The sequence below is a fragment of the Piliocolobus tephrosceles genome, chromosome 2 (genome assembly GCF_002776525.5).
Source record: "Piliocolobus tephrosceles isolate RC106 chromosome 2, ASM277652v3, whole genome shotgun sequence".
Lineage (NCBI taxonomy): Eukaryota > Metazoa > Chordata > Mammalia > Primates > Cercopithecidae > Piliocolobus > Piliocolobus tephrosceles.
The window spans coordinates 92,003,674-92,021,535 of NC_045435.1; the positions used below are offsets into that span (position 1 = coordinate 92,003,674).

Below are 17,862 nucleotides of genomic sequence, written 5' to 3' on the forward strand. Positions count from 1 at the left end.
AAAAAAAAAAAAAAAAAGAAAATAAGATACTCTTCTCATAGTGGCACAAGACAAAGAAATGGAAATAACGAATGCAGCTAAGGATCAATCTACAAGGTCCAACACTTGATTAGCAGAAACTCTATATAGAGTAAAGACAGAAGGAAAAAAAAAAAAACATGGAAAGGGGGAATAGTCATATAAAAAAATGAGAAAATTTCCAAGAGTAGGAGTACCTGAGTCTCTAGACTGAAAAATTCCACTGAGCATTAGGGAATTGAATACATCAAAGATAAAGAAGAGACTTTAAAAGCTTCCAGGCATAGGGGTGGGAAAACAGATCACTGTAATGTAAATACTATTTATTGATTGTCAAATAAATATCAGATTGGAATCAGACATCTCAGCAGCAGTGGATGCTGTAAGTCAGTGAAGTGATGGCTACAAACTTCTAGGGAAATTTTTCAACCTAGAATTCCAGAGCCCATCAAACTACCATCAAGTGAGAAGTCAGAGAAAGACATATAAACACTCAACAACTTTGCCTTCCATGTACTTTTTCCTGACAGGAGACTTGACACGTACTATAGTAAAATGATGAAGTAAATAAAGAAAAAGGAAGACACAGAATTCAGGAAATAGTTGAGTCCAGTGTAACAACAGAATAACAGGCAGAAAAGGCATCAAAAACAGACTAGAGCAGGAGGCTGAAAGGGGAATATACAGCGAGAAAAGAAGTGAATTCAACAGAGTATTTAATTGAATGGAGAATTTGAAGATGACTGCGAGTGTGTGGAAAGCAACCAGTACAAGGTAAAAAGAAAGGCAAGTAGAAACTTCAGTAAAAACAAAAAGCTGATCCCAAAAGGAAATATAAACACAGTAAGCTAAGATCTGCAGTCAACAATATTCACATGGTCATAATAATGTTCATGCTGTTTATTTTCAGCTTTTGAAATCTATCAATAAACAAACCATAAAATCCTAACTGGTTACAGAATAGAATTTAAGAATTATCAGACTTGATAATGTAAGAGACAACAATGTGGAAAAGGGAAAGAGAAAGGAAGGGAAGGGTCCCTCCAACATACCACAAAATGGAGAATTGAGATATGGTTTATAGTTAATATAATAAACTAGATATGCAAATATAATAATTTATTTTTATAAAATTCTTGCTCCTTATAGAAATACAGAAATTACTAAAACAAACAAAGAAACAAAACCCCTCTTAGTAACCCATAATCCTATTATCCAGAGTATATGGGTTTGAAGCTAAGCCTGGAATTAACCATCTGTATGGCTGCAAGTCATTTAACCACTTATGATATTTTCTTATTTCCTTTAGGTAATTTATCTATATACTTTTAAATAGTATATAGTATATATAACAGCAACAGTACATGAGAACTGTATTATATACACAATTTTTAATCCAGATTTTTCCACCTTAAAGCAAAAAGGTAAATCTCTGGATACATAGCATATCATGCACTCGTATATGCATATCAATAAATATACTTCTGAATATGCCTTTGGCCATAAGGCAGTCAGGGGTTTCCCAGAGATGGAACTTGAACCAAATATTAGAAGAAACTAAGCTTACAAAAATAGAAGGGGACTGAGTGGGAAGTAATGATGAGGTATTATAGGCACTGAGAAAAGTGTGAGCAAAGGCACAGAAGACAGCAAGCACGTGCCTCTAGGCTGCACTAAAAGGTGCCTGAGTGAAGAGACGAGGCTGGAAAGCGATTATGAAGAGCTCAGTAAATCATGTTAGGGATCCTGATATTTTTCCCATAACAAGACATGACAACAGGGCTAGTGGACCAGGATTGCGTTGGCACTCCAGAATCTAGCACGACGTTCACCACAAAGGGAACACAAAATGTTTTTGTAATGAATGATGCTTAGGAAGGCAGAAATAGCTTCTGGACATTCAATCTGGGTGCCCCAGATGGTGGGGATAATGTCATTTGATGAGGGAAGGAATCCAGGAGAAAAACAAATTTTAAAGGTTATGTGTCTGGGCGACATTCTTAGAGATTCTGAAACCTAACCTCATTTAAAAAAAAAGTCACTGGTGATTATATAATCCATCCCCAGTTTAGACTTTAGGCCCTAGATTTATGTATTGGCTTCAGGAAGCCTGCATAACCTCCAAGTAAGCACAAGATTTAATCTGCAAAGTACATTTCTTAGAAGAGGATCCACAATCTCCCCTGGATTCCCAAAGGGGCTGCAACCCCAGAAAGGTTGCAGTGCCTACAATGGATGAGCAAGTGGAGAGGTGACAGAAGTGGGAGAGGGACAACTACCTGAGAAAGGGAGGGGATACAGAGATGAACAATTAGCTTTGTCCAAAGTCACCTCTTCCTAAGCCTCGAGGAATTTATGGCTGTGTTTGAGTGTGTAACTTTATGTGTGTTAGGGATTGAAGTCTTTCTCCTGTGTTCCCAGAGTACTGTGATTTCACCATCAGTTTTGCATCACTGTGCTCCACTTAATACATATCTGTTGGTCTCATTTGAGGATAAGGACAGATTTCCTGGCCCTACTCTTAATGCCAATCACTAGGCCTGCAACAGAGCTCTTAGCTTGACAGCTAAAAGTCTGAGAGCTCACAGCAACTTAGGAAAACGGGGCTTCAGAGTTCCCAACCACTCCTAGCAAGGCTACCCAAAAAAGATGGGAGATGAGTCCAAAGAATAGGAAACTAAGCAAACCGACAAAAGGTGGTCACTCCTCCCTTATTATAAACCATAAAGAAAATGGCAGGCTGCAATTTATTTTCAGGGCTGGAATCAGGAGGGAGAGTTATTAGCTGGGGAAGGATCTGATCTGTCTAGTAATCAATCCACTTGGCTCACATGATTTGTGCAGAATCAGAGGCCCTGAACCTGGATGCAGGTTTGTGGAAACTGAGATCTGGAGATGAAATCCAAGTAGAAATGTAAAAAGTCATAATACATACCAAAAGTATGTTATGTAAAATTTCGTTTGCTCATATAAATGTCTGGTATATTCACTTAAATACAAATAAAATAAGTTAGGTGGCAGAATCCTCTAACATCCAATGGTTGGCAGAGGCACTGGTGGACACCTAGTGCAGCCAGTGTAAAGTAAGTGTCCTGTTCTGCTAAAAACACATGCTTTGCACATACAGATCCTTATCCTGGAGCAACCCCCACCCCCTCCACCTTTGATCACACACATTCTTGACCTGCAGCCTTTACTTGTTGCTACAGTGGTTCATCACCTTTGCTTGTCATTGTAATCCCCTCCAGAGTTTTAAAAAAATACTGAGGTCTAGAAATGGAAATTTTTAAAAAGTGCCCAAGGTGATTCCAACATGAAGCCAAGGTTTAAAACCACTGCTTTACTGCAAGGTTGGGTCAGTGAATCTCAAACCTAGTTTTGCATCATAATCGTCTGGGTAGCTTTTCTGAACTACCTATGAGTGAAAATCACAATCCTCCATAACTGAATATTCAATTATGAGGATAAACATATATGATAGAATGGTTTAACTGTCTTAATGGTCATAAATCCCAGCAGGTATTTTTTTCAGCAAAGTAGTTTCGGTCTCTTGGTGGGTCAAGGTCACAGAGTTATCTCAAATCTTCAGACCTGCTCTCCTGATATTCTCAGTTTCCTGATAAGGCAGGGGAAAAAAACTAACTTGTTCTTACTCTCAGCAGAGACAGGTGGTGGTTTCTTTGAGTCTCTCCATTCCATCAGGGAGACTGCAATAGTCACTGCTGCGATTGGTGAGGGCATGAGTATGTGATCCTACTTTTGAATCCTTTTGATTTCTTGTATTTGTGTCTCTATGATTTAGAGCAAAACTGCAAAAATAAGTTGCATATGTTTTGACAAAAAAATAGAGGAGGGAGGAAAAAGGAAATTAATAAGCTTTCTTGTGTATGCCTTCTGTATGTGAAAATGCACTGTAGGCCAGGCATGGTAGCTCGTGCCTGTATTCCTGACACTCTGGAAAGCCGAGGCAGTTGGATCACCTGAGGTCAGGAGTTCGAGACCAGCCTGGCCAACATAGTGCAACCTCATCTCTACTAAAAATACAAAAAAGGCTGGACACAGTGGCTTACTCCTTAATCCCAGCACTCTGGGAGGCCGAAGCAGGTGGATCACGAGGTCAGGAGTTCAAGAGCAGCCTGACCAACCCCGTGGCTACTAAAAATACAAAAATTAGCCGGGGGTGGTGGCGTGCACCTGTAATCTCAGCTACTCAGGAGGTTGAGGCAAGAGAATCGCCTGAACCCGGGAGGTGGAGGTTGCAGTGAGCAAGATCGCACCACTGCACTCCAGCCTGGGCGACAGAGCAAGACTCCATCTCAAAAAAAAAAAAAAATTGGCCAGGAGTGGTGGCACTCACCTGTAGTCCCAGTTACTCGGAAGACTGAGGTAAGACAATTACTTGAACCTGGGAGGCAGAGGTTGCAGTGAGCCGAGATCGTGCCACTGCACTCCAGCCTAAGCAACACAGCAAGACTTCATTTCAAAAACAAAAAACAAACAAACCAAGAAAAGTACTCTATAAACTAGAAAACACTATGTGATTAATATTCAGTCTTACAGAAATGTGATAATAAATGCATGGGACTTCTGCATAAGAGCTGCATCAGGCTCAGCATTTATGATAAATGCTCTTGTATGCCCTGAAGCATTGGAACAGTGTGGAGGGACACAGCCAGAAATCAGGAGACCAAATAGTCTTAGGTTTGCTGATTTCTGGTCACAGTGCCTAAGGCACTCCCCAAAACATGTCACATGAGCTTCCTCACCTGAAAAATGGGACTATATACCCCTTTGTCTCCTCCACAGGTCTGCATCGGGATTACAGATAGTGAGGGAAGTGGCACGGCAGAACACAGAATCTAGAGTCAGATCCTGGACTTGGATATAAGCTGTCACTTGTTACTTGGCCTTGCACTAAATGACCATTCTCAGGTAAACAGGCAACCACCTCTTTCAGTGTTGTAAGCACTAAAGTAGTGATTTATGTGAATGTGTGAGATACATGCCAGGTATCATGGTCAATACATAAGGGTGCACAACAAAGAATAAAAGTTCTATATAAATACAAGGCAATATTATTACATTATTACCTACTGCATAGTTTAATAAACCATTCTTCCAGGAGTAAAGGCTCAATGGTAACAAAGATATCTTACCTTAGCCAGTTTCTTCATACCTCTAAAAGTTTTCATATTCCAACACTTCTGAATTTCTCAAAAAATCAAATTAAGACCTTAGGAATCTTACTTCCACCTCCCCTCTCCATTCACTTTCCCTCTTAGGTCCTCTCAGAATGAGAAGAGCTCCACCATTTCTTCTGAACACCATCCAGAATGTCAGAATAAAACCCAAACTGAGACCCCTGGCTGGACTTGAGCAGAATGACAGCAGAGACAACTGGGGCATGCCTCTAGGCAAGCTTTATTCTTTGACTCCTTTATCCAGGAAGGGGTTGTTAGTTGCATCTCACCCAAATGGAATGTGATGGGAATTGGGGGCTAGAGTTGTTTGGAGAAGGAGCTGTTGATCTTGGCAAATGAATATAGCTGGTGTGTGGTGTCCATCAGTCCTTGAGTGCTTGGCCATGCAGACTAGGGAATGGTCAGAATAGACTCAGAGGTCCCCAGATCTTTACGATACCAAGGTTCAAGAGGTATAGACAGTAAGGAAAAAGTCCATTTCCTATTTCTGTCCATTTTCAGTAAAGTTTTTTTGTTTTGACTGACTTTTTAAAAATTACCTAGGAAATGGAAAGCTTATAAATGTTCATAAGTGAATTGTTGGACTGATACCCCAAGTGGTTTCCTTACCTAGTCACCACTTAACCAGAAATATTAGAATACACAGTTCAACCAGAATTCAACCAGGCAGATAACCTTCCTGTTGCTCAAGCAATCATCAGTTTTAAAAAACAAAATTAAGCAAAAAAGACCTTTCCCCAAATGGCATCATTACCACTTAGCTTTGTATGACCCATTCCTGAGAAAGTCACATTCCACTTCAGAAAATATGACCGCTTAAGGTACAGTTAAAACAAAGTCCTTGCCTTTAGGTGCTTACTTTTTGTTTTCTTTAAATTAGCCTCTGAAATGCTTTTCTTGTGTTTTGTGCTGCATTCCTGAAAACTCTTAACTTTTAAGGACATAGCCCTCACTTTTATAGAGGAGGAAGAAAACAGCAAAGAGGTGTCTCACTAGGGAGGCAGAAGGTTATGACCAATGTTGGAGGTCTTCCTCTTCCTTACTTGTTATTCAACAAGATGGGTTCTGTGGTGTCGCATGAGGTGTGAATTGGAAATGAAAGCTGCACCACACTTCTCACATTCATAGGGCTTCTCCCCAGTGTGGGTTCTCTGGTGCACAGTGAGGCTCGACCTCTGTCTGAAGGCCTTCCCACACTCATTACATGTGTAAGGTTTTTCTCCATTATGAATTCTCTGATGAATAAGTAGGTATGAGCTACATGTGAAGGCCTTCCCACATTCATTACACACGTAAGGAAGATCTCCACTGTGAATTCTCTGGTGGACAATAAGGCAAGAGAGCTGACTGAAGGCTTTCCCACATTCGCTGCAGTCGTAAGGTTTCTCTGCAGTGTGAATTCTCTGGTGCACAATAAGGTGTGAAAAACAACTAAAGGCTTTCCCACACTCTTTACACTCATATGGCTTTTCACCAGTATGGCTTCGCTGATGTACAATAAGATTTGCACTCTGGGTAAACGCTTTGCCACAATCATTACAGGCAAAGGGCTTCTCCCCAGTGTGGATCCTCTGGTGGACAATGAGGTTTGAGCTCCTAGTAAATGTTTTCCCACATTCATTACATTCATAGCATTTTTCTGTAATGTGGACTTTCTGGTGCCGAGCAAGTTGTGAGCTGTAACTAAAGGCTTTCTCACATTCACTGCATTTAAAAGTTTTTTCTAAGGAGTGGATTTTTTGATGTACAGTCAGATTTGAACTCTGAGTGAAGGCTTTCCCACATTTTGAGCAAACATAAGGTTTCTGTCCAGTGTGGATTCTCTGATGCACAACGAGGTTTGCACTTTGAATGAAGGCCTTCCCACACTCATGACATTCAAAGGGTTTCTCCCCAGTGTGGATTCGCTGATGCACAACGAGGTTTGCACTCTGACTAAATCCTTTCCCACACACGCTACATGTAAAAGGCTTTTGCCCAAGCTGGGTTTTTGGATTTTTAACAGCACCAGAATTAAGGCTGTATTTTCCCCCAGATTTCTTACATTTCTGGTTTTCTTCTTCTTTGAAGCTTTCAGATAACTGATGGTCATTCACTATCACTTGTCTGAAATCTTTCTTTTCCCTCTTTATTCTCTGCCTCTTTAACATGTTTCCTTTTTCACAAGCTTCTCCTAACTCAGGTCCTTGAGGATCAGCTTTCTGGATTCTTTCTGATATGATGAGGGGTTTTTCAGCTTCCTCACATATCTCAGTTTTTGGAACCAGTAACTGTAGGTTCTTGGTTTCAGCACCTGAACCAAGAAACAGACAATACAAATGTTAGCTTTCTCTGGCCTAGAAAAACAATAGGATCAAGTCATAAAAGGAAGTATGTGATCTCAGCACCTCCACAAAATGGCTTCATCAAAAAAAAAGAATCCCATCACATGTTACCTCTCCTCCATAGGTTCTTTAGCTGGGGCTTTGCCCTCCTCTACCTACAGCAGAATCCACTGACTCATGGTCTTTTCAGCACTTCCACTTGCCTCCATTAGACACTTAACCCCACTGCCTCATGCCAGGGAGGCCCAATCTCCAGACAGTGCTCCTCCTGGCTGTATGATGACTGCCCTTGCAATGAAGACCAGTTATGAAGGACACAAGCCTCTCCCTAGGCTTGCCTTCTTACCTTAGCTACTTAGTGTGGATTTGCTTACAACCCACCAGTTAATTAGGGAGATTTGCTACCTGTGACCAAGGTTTCTGTGTCTGAGGATACTGGATATCAAAGAAAGGATAAGCATGGACAGAAAGCGTAACACTGGCTGCCAAGATAGCCACAGCAGCCAAAAGCATATGAAATGCTGTGAGGTCCTGCAGCATATAGGTTAAGAACATGGATTCTAGAGCCAGACTGCCTGGTTTCAAATCTCTGCTCTAACACTAACTAGCTGCATGACTTTGGGCTACTTAACTCCTGTGTGCCTCAGTTTCCCAATCTCTAAAACAGGGATACTAATAGTATCTACCTCATAAGGCCGTGAGTATATTAATGGAGTTACTCTATGTCAACTACTAAGGCATTGTCTGGAATACAGTCAGTGTTCTGAATGTGTGCAGCAACTTTCAGGCTGACTGATGATGATGTTGTGAGGGGTCAGAAGGAAAGATGAATGCTCAGGGGAGGGGAGTTGCTATGGTGACAGACAGCTACACTAGGAGAATTAAAAAAGAAACCATACATGGCAAACTCTTACCCTTGTGTCATAGGAATAGCTTAGCATTGTGTCAAGGAAAGCTGACCTTGTTCAGTTATGGCATAGCCTGCTCCACAATGCCAGAAAATATGAGAACATCAAAACACCCTGAAGCTTTATGACACTGATTAGTCTCTGGATGCTTTACATTGCTTCAGAATCTAATGGTGTCAAAAAGAAGTCCTGCTATCAGTAACATCATAGTTCTTTACGTTTGTCTCCTCTGCACCCTCACTTTCCTTGACCTTGAAATGTGCAACCATGTAACCCAGTTTTGGCACAGTGAACCCTTAACAAGTGTTTGTCAGTTAAACCAAGCTCAAGAAATAAGGCAAGTGAAATAAAGGGTAACAGGAATGGGTGGCAAGCCTGTAGAGGAGGGAGGTATTCCCATTGGTGATGTCAGCTCAGAAATGAGCAGTGGTGCTGTGAGTTTCAGGTTATAACTGCTGCTACTGCACAGTGGGGAGACTAGCACCCATGAGAGGGAAATATCCTACAGGATGACCATCCAACCAATGATAAGGGTGGGACAAGGATGTTGGAGTGGTACAAAGCAATATTGGGGGCAGGAAAACAGCCTGGTTTGATTGCCTGGTTAAGACGATGGTAATCCGAAATTCTATCACAATCGTTCACACAAGATGAGCAGTGTCAGAGGAAAGAAATGCCCAAGTGCTGGATATAGAAGAGTCCCAGATACGACAAACAATAAAAATCTGAAATGCTGGCAGGTCGCAGTGGCTCACACCTGTAATCCCAGCATTTTGGGAGGCTGAGGTGGGCAGATCACCTGAGGTCAGGAGTTTGAGACCGGCCTGGCCAACATGGTGAAACCCCATCTCTATTACAAATACAAAATTAGCCAGGTGTGGTGGTGCATGCCTGTAGTCCCCAGCTACTTGGGAGGCTGAGGCAGGAGAATCGCTTGAATCTGGGAGGTGGAGGCTGCAGTGAGCTGAGACTGCACCACTGCACTTGCACTACAGCCTGGACGAGACAGAGCGAGACTCTATCTCAAAAAAAAAAAAAAAAAAAAAAACCAGGTGCGGTGGCTCATGTAATCCCAGCACTTTGGTTTGGGAGGCCAAAGCAGGTGGATCACCTGAGGTCAGGAGTTGGAGACCAGCCTGGCCAACACGGTGAAACCCGGTCTCTAGGAAAAATACAAAAAAATTAGCTGGGTGTTGTGGCGGGCACCTGTAATCCCAGCTGCTCTGGAGACTGAGGCATGAGAATCACTTGAATCCAGGAGGTGGAGGTTGCAGTGAGCCAAGATCATGCCACTGCACTCCAGCCTGGGTGGCAGAGTAAAACTCATCTGAAAAAAAAAAAAAATCTGAAACGCTAAACTTTTTCTGGTTATTTCTATTCCTACTGTTCTGCTCTCTCTTGCTTTTTAAAAATGTACTGTTTTTCTCTCTGTAGTTTACTTGCTCTTCTATCTTTTCTTCTGCTGTTGCTTTCTTATTTTTTCCTGTTATCTTGACCCCTTACTGACTCTTCATCTCTCTCCTCTCCTATTTTTTAATTTTTTGTGTGAAATATTTTGAATTTTTCCATATACAGTTTCATGCCTCTTCTGTTTTTCTTTTGCTGACTGCTTTCTTCTCTTTATGTTCTTTACTGTTACTTTAACACCTACATCCCACTTTATTCTTCTTCCATCTAACATCTCCTCCTATATCCCACTTTATTCTTCTCCCATCTAACATCTCCTCCCTTGGTTCTTTTCACCTCCTCTTTTGCTTTAACTCCCCATCACTGACACTTGGGCCTCCCATCCCCAAGCTGGGCATCTCTCCAACAGAAACAGAGCCCATGAAAACTTTAGTTCATAGCTGCACTGTCTCCCTGACCTTCACTCCTAACCTCCTTACTGGGAGATTTAGAATGATGGGCATGAAGAATGAAGATCAGTGGGAACTACTAAACTGATTACAGTCAATAATGGAAACAATTCCTTCTATCTGAATGATGTCTCCTGTCAAAACCATCACAAAACCAGGTGCAACTGTAGCCTAGAAGGTTTTCATGCAAGTGATTCATCACTGAGTAAAGTAAGACCTGGGGTCTGGACAAGTGCCTAAGAAAAGAGAATTAGGGTCCATCTGGTGTTAGTCAAGTTCAAATTTCTTTGGGTAAAAAGATTAATCAGCAAATAATCCGGGTGTATAACCTTGGTTTACCTGAAATAGTATTTTTCCTTTTTTAAAAACATGTAGGATTACTGTAGCTCTCGAGAAATTAAATTAAGTACAGAAATAATGAAAAACTAAACCAAAAACTAATTTGTGACCAACTAGAACACAGGCATAGCCATAGTTCTGAAATCAATACTTTTCTTTCACTCTTTTTTTTTTTTTTTTAAAAGATACCTGAAATGCTACATGAGGCTGCCATCTCAGCTGGTGACTATATTCAGAGATAAGAAGGGTAATTTGATTTACTAAATGTATAAGTCCTATTCATTAGATTTATAAAAGCTGTGTGTTTATCAAGATTTTATTTACAAGACTTGTAAATCTGCTCAGTTAGGTGTTTGGAATGTTTTAAAGAACTAAAGATATCAAATTTGCAATTATGTTTTATATAAAGAAATTTGATAAGCAGGTAGGATTAAATGTTTAAAAATTTTATTTTATTTATAGTTTTAGACGGAGTCTCGCTCTGTCGCCCAGGCTGGAGTGCAGTGGTGCAATCTTGGCTCACTGCAACCTCTGTCTCCCAGGTTCAAGCGATTCTCCTGTTTCAGCTTCCCGAGTAGCTGGGACTACAGACACGCACCACCACGCCTGACTAATTTTTGTATTTTTAGTAGAGACAGGGTTTCACCATGTTGGCCAGGCTCGTCTCGAACTCCTGTTATCAGGTGATCCACCCGCCTCTGCCTCCCAAAGTGCTAGGATTACAGGTTTGAGCCACTGCGCCCGGCCAAAATGTTTAAAAAATTTAATCTGTAAAATTTGAAGTTTAACTGAACATAAATTAAAGAAAAAATACAAATGTTCTCACTTTTATACAAATATTTCTAGACGTATGGATGAAGTAAAAAGTTATGCTTAATGGCTTAAAAATTGGTTTTTAAATGAATACACTTTAATAAATGCAACATTAATTAAAATATGAAAACTGCAGTTAAAACTTGCTCAGACATTAAAAACCCAGTAACACATCACAATTTCCAGAGCACTTTCATGTATATTATACAATTTCATCATGATGATGAAACTGTTCTCCTTCAGCTAAAAAAAGAGCAAGGTTGTGTCTTATTCATTTCTGTATCTCTAGCACCTATCACACTGCCTGGCACACAGGAAGTAGAGCGCCAATGAATCCTATACTTAATGAATGAACACACCCAATTTGTAGAACAGGAAATGGAGGTCCAGAGAGAGAAGGGACTTACTCGAGGTCACAGAGTTACTAGAGGCAGGGCAGCAACCCCACTCAGATGTCTCTCACACATAAAGCTCAGTGTTCCCGCCATCGCCTGCTGATATCGCCATGGAAATAGTGTTGGCAGTGTTCCTGCCATCGCCATGGAAATAGCTGGCAGCACAAAATGGTAAGTCTCGGGTATGAACACGGCCTTGAGGTAAGAGGCAAAGTAGGAAAAGGGAGCCCATTCCTGACGAGGTGCAGCTGTTGGGGTTATGGCTGATAAAGCCAAGAGACAGAAAATAAGTGACACGCAGGGGAATGCACCAGAGAGAATGGAACAGAAAGCAGAAAGTGGGGAACAGAAGCTGCTAAGAGTTTGGGAATAATTAAAAATGAGACAAGAAAATCTAGGTGGAGATCCTCGTCTTCCCCATAGCACTGGTTTAAGAAAGTGATTTGGTCCCCAGACACCTGAGGAACTGGTTAGGGAGGAGAAGGGGGTTCAAAGTGTTAATTATCTGGCAGACTCATAAAAAGAATAGGGCTTGGCAATCTCTGATAAGTGCTTTGAAACACAGGACTCATGGATACTGCATTCTTGACCCTCACTTATATGTCACTCCTCCACAGGCATGCTTCTGCCACTGCCAGTGAGATCTTTAGAATGTACTATCCTTTCTTTAGTCCTAGCTTAGAGAGAACAAGTTGATAAGCCATCAGTACCCTCCATGAAGACCTAGTTTTGAACATCATTATAGTTGACATAGCTGCTCAAAATTCTCCATAATTTGCACAAAGATCTATGAAAACAGAACATCTCCAGGGCATTTGCTCAATATCACCACAAAAGTTGACTGATCCTACCTCAGCTAGCATCTCTTGCAGGCTCACTAACCTATACTAACTACAAAGTACATAAAGAGGACATGTGCTTACATGTGTACACAGAGATGAAACTCACTGAACAATAAATATCACTAAAAAGTGAGTTTGGAATTTGCCTATTGTGTGGTAAAAACACCTGATGGCAACAACTTAAGCATAACCTGAGAATGAGCTTGTATGGCAGACACACCTGAATACAGTTTGGAGTTCCAAGCAAAGGAATCCAGAAGTGGCCAACCTGGAGCTCCATTCCTTATCCATTCCCTACCCCTTTCAGTGGAATACGGGCCCTAAAGGGGATTGGGACCCCTTGTTTTGTGTTAAAGTAAGGCTGCCAGGTGGAGGTCATTAGCGGGAGGGTGTTAGGTGAAAATGTTATATAAACTGCATGCCTTTGGCAAGCGGTTGCAGTTCTCCTGCCCAGCCTGTGCAGCTGGGGCATGTGGTTCTCCTGTGCCCAGCCCACTGCCTTTAGACTGTGTAACCTGTACATAAACATCTAGTAAAACTCCATGTCGTTTGCTGGCCCTAGGTCTCTTATTCAGCCTCTTGAACCTGGTGCCATATTGGTGTTGATCAGGTTTTAGGGACAAAACCTATGTTTGTCTGGTGTCTTGAGCCTGTGTGCAAAATAAGCCACTTCCCGTAACAAATACACAGGCATTGTACCATTTGTCTTTCCAACTTTCCTTGACACTTTTAATACCTCAGTACTCTGTTGGTCAACCTAGGAAACTGGATGCCCACCACAGTCTCTGAAAAGATTTGAGAAACCCCAATGGTCAGATTCAGAATCAGGGAATTGAACCATACCTAGAAAGTTCATGGTCCCATGAGTCTCCAGTATCTCACTCTTGGCCAGAGTCCCTGGTAACGAGTAGCTGCCAAGGGGTGAAGCAGCAGGTGCCTCCTGAGTTGCTTTCAGGACTACCGCCATGTCCCAGAATATGTTCTGACCCTAGAGGCAAGGAGGAACATGTTTAAGAGGGAACTGGTGGTAGGGGGTAGTGTGATTACAATTTTGAGAATGAGAACATAATTATCTATTCCTGGAGGCCATAAAACAATTTTTAAAAACAGAAAAGGAAGCCAGAGTCTCCTCCAACCCCCAGGGTGAGTTGGGCAGAGAAGCAAGCCAGCTACTTCCTTGCTTATTACTTTGATTGCACCTCACTGCTCACTCCAGAATCTAAACCTAGCTTATCAGTGAGTACGTAAGAGGAGAGAGCATATGGGAAGAATTTTCCAAGTGAATTTTTGTGGGATCTAAAGAACAAAGCAGCAAGGTTTTGATGATATTATTACAGAAAGACTCTGGGGGAACCTCTGCCCTCATTTGAGTAGTAATGGTAAGGGGTGCGTTTGAAACATTAAGGACAGCACAGTGTACAGCCTCATGAGTCAAAGTGTGGTGCAAAGATCAGCAGCAGTATCTGCATCACCCACAAGCTCAAAAAAAAAAAAAAAGAAAAAGAAAACACAGAATCTCAGACCATCCCCAGACGTCCTCAATCAGAATCTGAACTTTTAACTATTTTAACAAGAGCCCCTAGGTGATTCCTATGCACATTCAAGTTTTAGAAGCGCTGGTTAGCATTGTCAAAAGCTGACTGAAATCACCTGAAGAGTTTTTAAAACCATGGATACCCAGGTCCCACCCCTAGATTCTTTTATTTTTTCTTTTTCTTTTGCGACAGGGTCTCACTCTGTTGCCTAGGCTAGAGTGCAGTGGCGTTAATTCGGCTCACTGCAACCTATGCCTCCCGGGCTCAATCAATCCTTCCACCTCAGCCTCCCAAGTAGCTGAGATTACAGGCACATCCCACCATTCCAAGCTAATTTTTTGTATTTCTGCATAGAAAAACATGAGGTGTGCAATGTTGCCCAGGCTGGTCTTGAACTCCTGACCTCAAGTGATCCTCCCGTCTTGGCCTCCCAAAGTGCTGGGATTACAGGTGTGAGTCACTGTGCTTGGACCCCGGATTATGATTTAATGGGAACAGAATACAGCATGGACATCAAGATTTTATAAAAAGCTCTCCAGATTCTGTGTAGCAAAATTTGAGAACCACTGGTTTATAGAAACACAATCAGAAGAGAACATTTCTATCCTATTACAAGTGACAGGAAGCTAGAATCATACTCAAGAAATAAGATTCCAGGTGTGGAAGTAGAGGGGCAGAGTCCCCTCTTAAACTCCTTGAGGTCTTCAAGTATCTCCTCCCCTCTTCCTCTCAGGACCCAATTTACCTTTTCTTCCTCTTCTGATCCATCAAGGCCTGTCTGAAGACCCTCCGCTGGGGCCCAGACTTTGATGTTCTCAGAGTGCACTTGTTGGCTGGATGCCTGACCTGGGAAGTTTTCTTCCTCCTCCTCCTCCTTTTTCACTTTCACTGGGACCCATGGAGCTAGGGCCACGGCTTCTCTCAATTCTGCAGTCATCTTCTCTGCTCAGCAGGGGAATTCCTACAGCTGGGAGCTGCCCAGCAGAGGTCAAACCCCATCTAAGCTTTATGTTTCAAAAGCTGCTTCTTGAGTTTCTTCCCAGGGCCAAGATGAGTACTGCCTACTGAGAAATCAGAAAACACTGTTAGCACCAAGGAGAGATTTGCTGGATGCCACTTAGCACACTGGCAAATTTCACCAGTGCCTGGCCAGGGGCCACTGTAGGACATGGAATCCTCTATTCCTCCCTCACAGGATGAAGGGGTTGGACTGTAAACATGTAATGTCTTCCCATAATAATCACATTGCAAACAGCTTTATATAATGTTTATTGATTTTTTCCTGATTAAAAGTTAACATACTTTTATTATAAAAACTTTAAAAATGCAGCAAATGACTAAGAAAAACCATCTCGGTCTACTTCCAAAGAGATAACCACTATACATTTTAAGATTTCAGATATTTCTTTCAAAGGAAAATCTCCAACCCTACTACTAATAATTATGATTTCATAAGTTCTTGTTTTTGACTATGGGGATACATATTTTCACAATTATCATCATAGCATTTTTAAAAAAAAGGATTTTACAACAAAAGATTTTTTATTGCCAAGGATACAAAATAATGTGAACAAAAGGATCCCAAGAAAAAGACTGGGAGTCTTTATACAAACATGTTAGCAGTGGGTAGTTATCTCTGGGTGGTGTAATTACAGGTAGTTTTAAGGTTCTTTTCATTTTTTTTGTTTGATTTTTACATTTTCCATAGCTTCCAAATGTCCTGTGAGATAAAATATTACACTTAAGATTTAAAAAAAGATTACTTTCATGTTGCCATTCTTCATGGTTATTATTACTTTTTTTTAGATATGGAGTCTTGCTCTGTCTCCCAGGCTGGAGTGCAGTGGCGTGATCTTGGCTCGCTGTAAGCTCTGCCTTCCGGGTTCACACCATTCTCCTACCTCAGCCTCCCGAGTAGCTGGGACTACAGGCGCCCACCACCGCGCCCAGCTAATTTTTGTATTTTTAGTGGGGACGGGGTTTCATCGTGTTAGCCAGGATGGTCTCGATCTCCTGACGTTGTGATCCACCCGCCTCGGCCTCCCAAAGTGCTGGGATTACAGGCGTGAGCCACCACACCTGGCTCTTCATACTTATTTTAAATGCTATACAATAACCTATAGTGTTGATAAATCTTCATTGAAAAAGGATCAAGTAATACAGAAATACATAGAATTAAATATATAACCTATACACACTACACACACACATACAAAGTACTTATCAGTTTAGATGGGAGTCCTAACCCATTTTCTCTGCATTTACATACTTATATGTACACCTTCACACTTACTGCTTATTTTTCAAAAACATACTTTAGATCATCACAGTTATACACTGTTCAGAAACCTGCATTGTTTTTTAACTCAATTTCTGTATTTCACAATAGTCTTAACAATCTGTCAATACAATACATATAGAACTACCTCACTCTGGCATAGTATTCTAAATTGTGGCTATATTGTCATTTACTTAACCATATCCTATTTATGAACCATTTATTTAGTAAAAGTTTACTTTTCCATTTTACTAATATTTAAAAGTTTTTCTTTGTAAATAATTTTTTTGCTGAATTATTCCTTTATAATAATCACAGAATTACTGGTTCAAGGATTTGCTGGTTGATATGTATTGCCAAATTGCTTTCCAAAAGCACCATGCCAATTCATACCCTCACTAATTAACAGTAACCCTTTATCACAGCTAAGCCGGCAGGGTTGCTGTTTTTAACCTGTGAGCAAAATAACCTTACTAGTTTGATTGCTTAGGAAGAGACTGAAATTCTTCCTTCTATCCCCCTTTGAATGTTTTATTGGAAAAGGGTGCTAAATCTTATTCAATCCCCTGTTGCCGCTATTGAAGTGATCATATTCTTTTCCCCATGTCAACTTATTAAGTAATGCAATACTTTCATTCCTGTGACAAATCTTAATTCTGGAGGATTATTCTTTCCATCACTATCCGAATTCAATCTGATATGCAGGTCCTTAAGACTAGTTCCACCTTGTGTATGTGCAAGACTGCCTACTGTGAGTACTCTCATCAGACTTCTGATCAGATTCAGACGGACCTCTGGTCCCAGAGGGCACAGGGCCCTCTATCAGTGGCTCCCTTTCAATGTCCTTTCTCTATTTCCAAACGTGGCAATCCATTCTCTCCACGTATAGGCTCCTCGCGACCCCGTCCCTGGGGCCTGTCTGGCCCCTTGGCTGGTCTGGGTCCATCCTCTCTCGGGCCAGGCCCCAGGTGGGCGGCAGCCGGGATTCCGAGGCTGTGGGGAACTTACCCACCCCAGGACAGACAAGGCTGGTGTCCCCAGGGAAAGGAAGCAGGGGCCGCTCCTAGGGCCATGGTCCCTGGGAGAGCCCCTCCTTCTCCCTCGACGTTCGTGCCCACCCGCTTCGATCTCACTCACTGTTCGCAGCTGAGAAGCCCGACCTGAGTTCACTGGCTCTGCAGCATGAGGCTGGCTGACCGGGACCTCAGCTCCCACCGGTACGAGAACAATGACCGGACAGGAAGTGTCTCGGGATGGGCTTCCGGCTCCCCAAGTCGCCAAGCCGGCCTCTCTAGGAATCTCGGAGGTGCTTTCCTCTCTATGGGTGTCCAGTGTCGCCCCAGACCAGGGATG

General features: G+C 41.8%; 1 protein-coding gene across 4 annotated transcripts; it reads right to left on the reverse strand.

The window, feature by feature from the left end:
* Positions 1-5,421: 5,421 nt before the first annotated feature.
* ZNF35 (zinc finger protein 35) lies at positions 5,422-17,754 on the reverse strand. Of its 4 annotated transcripts, none has more exons than XM_023231635.2 (4): positions 17,647-17,754; positions 14,977-15,295; positions 13,540-13,684; positions 5,422-7,512 (listed from the first exon to the last, which is right to left on the reverse strand). In XM_023231635.2, the coding sequence occupies exons 2-4, from the start codon at positions 15,166-15,168 to the stop codon at positions 6,266-6,268; spliced, it is 1,584 nt and encodes a 527-aa protein (XP_023087403.1). In that variant the 5' UTR covers positions 15,169-15,295; positions 17,647-17,754; the 3' UTR covers positions 5,422-6,265. The 4 variants fall into 4 exon arrangements, with proteins under 4 accessions (XP_023087403.1, XP_023087405.1, XP_023087404.1 ...); XM_023231637.1 differs by having other exon boundaries at positions 14,977-15,292; positions 17,670-17,744; XM_023231636.1 differs by having other exon boundaries at positions 14,977-15,292; positions 17,647-17,740.
* Between the last annotated feature and the right edge of the window lie 108 nt (positions 17,755-17,862).

Bases quoted from the DNA above. Each gene is read 5' to 3' on its own strand.
- ZNF35 (XM_023231635.2), bottom strand. From the start codon at position 15,168: ATGACTGCAGAATTGAGAGAAGCCGTGGCCCTAGCTCCATGGGTCCCA. The intron at 13,685-14,976 runs GTAAATTGGGTC...CCTTGCCTCTAG, and splicing joins GATCAGAAGAGGAAGAAAAG to GGTCAGAACATATTCTGGGA. The intron at 7,513-13,539 runs GTATGGTTCAAT...TTCTTGGTTCAG, and splicing joins TGGGACCATGAACTTTCTAG to GTGCTGAAACCAAGAACCTA.